We start from the raw sequence: 6,820 nt of genomic DNA on the forward strand, positions 1-6,820 counted from the left end.
CAAGCTAAATAGTTTGAGCTTCCCATTAATGGTTCTGAAGTGATCATAGCACTTGAACTACCTATATTCTTGGAGCCAAAAATATCAATCCCTAAAGACATATTATGAATTTAGAGAGAGGAAAAAAAAATAAAAAAAAAAAATAAAAAAAATAAAATAAGGCTGGTCCTGGTCAGAATCTGAAAAAAAAAAAGGTGCAGTCGCCGGAAATAGGTCTGACTGCCCGAAACTGGTCGGAATAAGAAAATAAATATACAGTCTGCCTCGGAATGGAGAGGCAACCGCAATGGAAAAAAAATTGGTCGAAAAACTGGCCGGAACAGGTCTCACGCGCCGGCGCGTGGATCTGTCAACTCGCCGGAGAAATTCTTCCGGCGGCGCGTGACGGCGCGTGTAGCACTGGTTTCCGGCGGGGATGATTGGGGTTTGCTCGCTGGGAAGTTCCTCAACTAGTGGTGGTGTTAGTTTTTTGAAAACAGTGACGGAAAATATTAAATACCTGGACAGCCACTAGGTTACCGGAAAAAAAAAAAAAAAAAAAAAAAAAAAAACTGTGTGATTTTTTTTTCTCTCACAATTGCTCTGATACCATGTGAGAAATATAGGAAAAGAATATTATTGAATTGTTGTTATAATAATTACATAGAGAACCTATTTATAGACACTATATAATACAATTCCTTACCAAATAGGAGACTATAAACTATTCCTAGTTTGTGTAGGATTGTGTTTTCCTATTCTATTCTAACAATGATTTATGTTCAAATTGCACTTGTGTAATCAGATTAACCATCTTAAATGTGATTGTTAATGTGTGACTTATTTAAAATACATGTGCCCACAGACATACATGCATAATGGTGCTATGAGGTACGCCCTTTTGATTAATTATTTCCTGTACGGTTTTTGTTGGGGTAGTTGCATTGCATCTGTTTCCATGGTATGTTTTCAGTCACATTTTTTTAGCATTTTCCTTGTTGCATTTACTGCTAGCTATTTGATATACAAATTAGGTTGATATATTCATCTAACTTATTTTCTGTTGTTACATGCAACAAGTTATATTTAACCTTTTCTCCCTTGGTAGATTTTTGGTGTTCATGTTGTTATACCTCTGAAGATCCTAAGTTTGTATTTGGTACAGTGCTACTACTCAGATGCTGCAATCGCAGATGGCTACTTCAGTGTGCTAGCAGAAGTTTATATGCGTCAAGAGATACCAAAATGTGAAATTCAGAGACTCTTAAGCCTGATCCTCTACAAGGTGGTAGATCCTTCTAGACAAATTCGTGATGATGCCCTTCAGATGCTTGAGACGCTTTCTGTCCGTGAATGGGCTGAGGATGGCATGGAGGGTTCAGGTAGCTACAGAGCTGCTGTTGTGGGAATCTTCCCGATTCATATCAGCAGTTCCAGTACAAACTCTTGTAAACTTGCTAAAGATCACCCTGAACTTAGTCAGTGGCTTTGTGAAGAAATCATGCAGAGGCAGCTTGACGCAGTTGATATAATTGCACAGCATCAAGTCTTGACGTGCATGGCTCCATGGATTGAGAATCTCAATTTCTGGAGACTCAAGGACTCGGGTTGGAGTGACAGACTATTGAAAAGCCTTTATTACGTGACATGGCGGCATGGTGATCAATTTCCTGATGAAATTGAGAAGCTTTGGAGTACAATTGCCAGCAAACCTAGGAACATAAGTCCGGTTTTAGATTTTTTGATTGCAAAAGGTATTGAAGATTGCGATTCAAATGCATCAGCAGAAATAAGTGGTGCATTTGCTACATACTTCTCTGTTGCTAAAAGGGTCAGTTTATATTTAGCTCGTATATGCCCCCAACGTACTATTGATCACTTGGTTTATCAACTTGCTCAGCGCATGCTTGATAGCATCGAACCTCTGAGGCCCAGTGCAAACCAAGGTGAGGGAAATGGAAACACCGTGTTAGAATTTTCTCAAGGGCATTCTGTGGTTCAAGTTGCATCCGTTGTAGATAGTCAACCTCACATGTCACCTTTATTAGTTCGTGGGTCTCTTGATGGTCCACTGAGGAACACAAGTGGGAGCTTGAGCTGGAGAACAGCCACTGTTGGAGGGAGAAGTGCCTCAGGCCCATTGACTCCTATGCCTCCTGAGTTGAATATTGTCCCTGGAACTGCTGGTAGGTCTGGCCAACTTCTTCCATCATTGGTGAACATGTCAGGGCCATTAATGGGGGTACGGAGTTCAACTGGAAGTATGCGAAGTCGTCATCGCTCTCGAGACAGTGGAGACTACTTCATTGACACTCCAAATTCGGGGGAAGATGGGTTGCATTCTGGGTCTGTAATGCACGGGATTAATGCAAAAGAACTTCAATCAGCATTGCAAGGACATCAGCAGCACTCTCTCTCTCATGCAGACATAGCATTGATTCTACTCGCTGAAATTGCTTATGAGAACGATGAGGACTTCCGGGAGCATTTACCTTTGCTCTTTCATGTCACTTTTGTATCTATGGATAGTTCAGAGGATATTGTCTTGGAGCATTGTCAGCATCTGCTTGTAAATCTATTGTATTCACTTGCAGGGCGTCATTTGGAGTTATATGATGTTGAAAATAGTGATGGAGAGAACAAGCAGCAAGTAGTGAGCCTCATAAAGTATGTTCAATCTAAGCGAGGTAGCATGATGTGGGAGGATGAGGACCCCACGGTAGTGAGAACAGAGCTACCAAGTGCAGCACTCTTGTCTGCTTTGGTACAGAGTATGGTGGATGCTATCTTCTTTCAAGGAGATCTCCGAGAAACTTGGGGAGCAGAGGCACTTAAATGGGCCATGGAGTGCACATCTAGACACTTGGCCTGCCGTTCCCACCAGATTTACCGTTCACTAAGGCCTTGTGTAACAAATGATGCATGTGTATCCCTGCTACGTTGTCTTCACAGGTGCTTGGGAAATCCTATACCAGCTGTTTTAGGTTTTGTTATGGAGATCTTGTTAACATTACAGGTGATGGTGGAGAATATGGAACCAGAAAAGGTTATACTCTATCCCCAGCTTTTCTGGGGTTGTGTTGCCATGATGCATACTGATTTTGTTCATGTGTACTGTCAAGTGCTGGAGCTCTTTCGTCGGGTTATTGACCGTTTATCGTTCCGAGATCGAACAACAGAGAACGTGCTTCTTTCAAGTATGCCTCGAGATGAGCTTGATTCAAGTATTTCTGACAGTTCTGAATTTCAACGTCTGGAATCACGGAATGCTTCTGATTCAAATGCAAAGTTCCCAGTCTTTGAGGGAGTACAGCCATTGGTTCTTAAAGGCCTTATGTGCACTGTCAGTCATGGTGCTTCTGTTGAGCTTCTATCAAGGATTACAGTGCCTTCATGTGATTCCATCTTCGGTGACGCAGAAACACGGTTATTGATGCACATCACTGGCTTGCTTCCCTGGCTCTGCTTACAGCTCAGCCAGGATGTATTTATGGGTTTTATGTCACCACTACAGCAACAACATCAAAAGGCTTGCTCTGTTGCTGCCAATATAGCCGTCTGGTGTCAATCAAAATCAATGGATGAACTGGCTACTGTTTTTGTGGCTTACTCCCGTGGTGAGATCAAACGAATAGAGAACCTTCTAGCTTGTGTTTCACCATTACTATGCCATGAATGGTTCCCCAAGCACTCAACTCTGGCATTTGGGCACCTCCTACGGCTTCTTGAGAAAGGGCCAGTGGAATATCAGCGTGTTATCCTTCTTATGCTGAAGGCATTGCTTCAGCATACTCCTATGGATGCTGCTCAGAGTCCACAATTGTATGCAATTGTATCTCAGTTGGTGGAAAGCCCCATGTGTTGGGAGGCACTTAGTGTGCTGGAAGCCCTCTTACACAGCTGTAGCTCTTTACCCGGATCACATCCCAATGATCCGGGGCAATTAGATTATGGACTCATTGGCACCGAAGAGAAGCTCCTTGCATCTCAAACATCACTTAAGGCTCGAAGTGGACCATTGCAGTTTGCAATGGGCCTCGGATATGGACCAGGTTCGACACCAGTGGCACAATCTAATGCATCTGAATCTGGTTTGTCAGCAAGAGAATTAGCATTACAAAACACACGGTTGATGCTAGGGAGGGTGCTTGATAGTTGCCCACTTGGGAGACGGAGAGATTATAGAAGATTAGTCCCTTTTGTTACAATTACAGGGAACCTGTAAGCATCTCATTTACGCGCTACTTTTGACTGAGAAAAATGTGATATCTGTGAGTTTTGTTTTGTAAATAGGTGCACTCATCTAATTATGTATACGGGTTAGTTTTAGTTTTGGTCTATTTCTTTACATTTTTGGAGGTCTGTAGATTTGTATGTTGTCATCACATTATGAAAGGGATGACACTGAATGCTTGACCACTATGATGTTATTGGCTTATTGACCTGTCGGAATATTTCATTTAGACGCTCAAACTAAGTTTTGTTATAATTGAACACCTCAACTCCAATAAAGTGTTATAACTATTGCTCTTTCAGTTCAAATTTGATTTTCCCCCCTATGTATTCTCATTGATCTATTAGGTAGTTAAGTTAATAACATAAATTTGCCTTGAAACTCATGATATTTTCTACATGAGGTTGATAATGTTTATACCTTGCATAAAGCAGTTCTGAGTTGATTATGATATGCTCGTTGAGACCGTCCGTGTTGAGTATACGATAATGTCTAGCTGATGATTATGCTTTATTGAAATGACATATCTTGCTCAAGTGATTCTGCGTTGATTATGATATGCACGTAGACACAGTTTGTGTTGAGTATGTGATATGCACGTTGTTATTGTCTGCACTAGGATTGATATGTACATTAAGATCGTCCATACTTTATTTGGTGTTGATTTGTGCATAACATTCCATATGTTACGTTGTTGATGAATTTAAAAATTAGGCTGATTCAGTAAAGTATTGCATTGTTAATTACCTTCATGTTGTTGATTATTGTTTACTTGTTGATGACTATATATTTTAATTATCCATTATCGGTTGTTGTCATATGAATGACAGGATTGGGCAAGTATTTCTAAGATATATATTATCTTATTTGGATTAGTCGATCGATGATACTTGTTGAGTATCATTATTTTATCACTTGCACCAAGGACTCCTTATTGATCTTTAATTTTGTATCCTTTCCATTTAGATATATAGCGTATTTGGACACAATTATATTTACTTTCAGTCTTCTCAGATGATGTATAATTAGGTTTTGGGTTTTAACTTATATATTTTTCTACTGTATTTAGTTTGAGACTTTTATCTTTCTTCATTACTTGCTTGATCATAACATACTATACGTTTTCTTATGGATAGTAGCTCATTAGATACCTTGTTGTGGGCTTGTGGCCTAGAAGTCTTACTTGGACCGTGAAGTAATCTGACCGAAAAATAATGGGAAAATTAGTAAACTAGTCAAACTCCCTAACATAATTATTAAAAATATCTACACTTTAAAATAATTATTGAAAATGTCAATATGTCAATATTTTAGCAAATAAAATGTATCCTAATATAATTGATTTTCTTTCCTTTTATTTCTCAAATCAGGCCCCACATTTAACTAATTTTACTCCTTATACGTGAAAAGAAGAAAAAAAAACTCTCATTACCCACTTTCCCCTCTTTCTAGGTTTTTACCCCAATTTCTTCCTTTCTCTCTCTTGAGTTTTTCACCATTGTTCTCTCCTTTTCTTGTCTCTCTCTTGAGTTTTTCACCATTGTTCTCTCATTTCTCGTGTAAGAAAATCACTTCTTCTACTTTCCTCCAATTTGTTTAAGAAATCTTACAATTCCTTCAAAATATTTTTCACCCACTGATAAAGGCAAATACATTGTCACCAAGTATCTTTTGATTTTCAAAATTGAGTGTTGAAGATTTCGAAAAAACTTGTTGAAGACCAAGTTAAGGAAGAACAATTTCCTATTAGTTGTTTTGTATTTATAAATTTTTTTTAGAATTTTGTATCCTTTGTCAATTAAAATTCAAATCTATATGTATGCTATTAATATTTGTATTCATTCAAAATCTCATGTTGCATATATATGAATCTTGTATTTGTTCCTGATTTGAATTCATCCCAAAGGTATGTCAACTAGATGTGTTTTTTATTTATAGGAAGCACAACTTCCTATTGGTTTGTTTTGATAAAATTTTTTAGAATTTTGTATCCTTTCTCAATTTTGTATTCAAAACCGTATGTATGCTATTATATTTGTATTCATTCAAAAATCATGTTGCATAGTTTATGAATCTGATATTGTTCCTAATTTGTATTCATTCTAAAGGTATGTCAACTAGTTATGTATTTTATTTAAGAATGATTGCAACAAATATTCACTTATTCCTTTTCAGTTTTATATTTCATTCTCACTTTTTCATCATACTGTTTTTTGTATTTTATATATTATTATACAAAATACTACATAAAAACTAGAATGAATACAAACACAAATAAAATACATATTGGAATGAATACGACTTAAAAAAGGATACAAATTTTTGAAGAAAAAATACATGAATATAAATACATTTCTCAAATTACTATAGATTCATTTGGCATAGCTATTGGAATGCATACAAACTAATAAAAAAAATACAAGTTTCATTATACAAAATACAACATGAAAACTATAATGAATACAAATAAATACATATTGGAATGAATACGATTTAAAAAGGTTACAAAATTCTGGAAAAAAAAAACAAAAATACATTGTGAAAAGGCACATGTTTGAGTTTTCTTTTAAAAAAATGTAACTGATGAGAAAATTAAGTGATATTTAC

General features: G+C 37.2%; 1 protein-coding gene across 1 annotated transcript; it reads left to right on the plus strand.

The window, feature by feature from the left end:
- Nucleotides 1–258: 258 nt before the first annotated feature.
- Nucleotides 259–4,306, plus strand: LOC125817188 (uncharacterized; the record flags this gene model as incomplete). The annotated part of the gene is given in 5 exon segments (XM_049496733.1): nt 259–440; nt 919–940; nt 1,088–1,379; nt 1,382–1,421; nt 1,423–4,306. Coding segments are annotated over 5 exon segments (3,318 nt in total), but the record flags the coding sequence as incomplete, so codon positions are not given.
- Nucleotides 4,307–6,820: the final 2,514 nt, after the last annotated feature.

This window comes from Solanum verrucosum, unplaced genomic scaffold (assembly GCF_900185275.1).
Source record: "Solanum verrucosum unplaced genomic scaffold, falcon-dt-bn FXZP01000260.1, whole genome shotgun sequence".
NCBI lineage: Eukaryota > Viridiplantae > Streptophyta > Magnoliopsida > Solanales > Solanaceae > Solanum > Solanum verrucosum.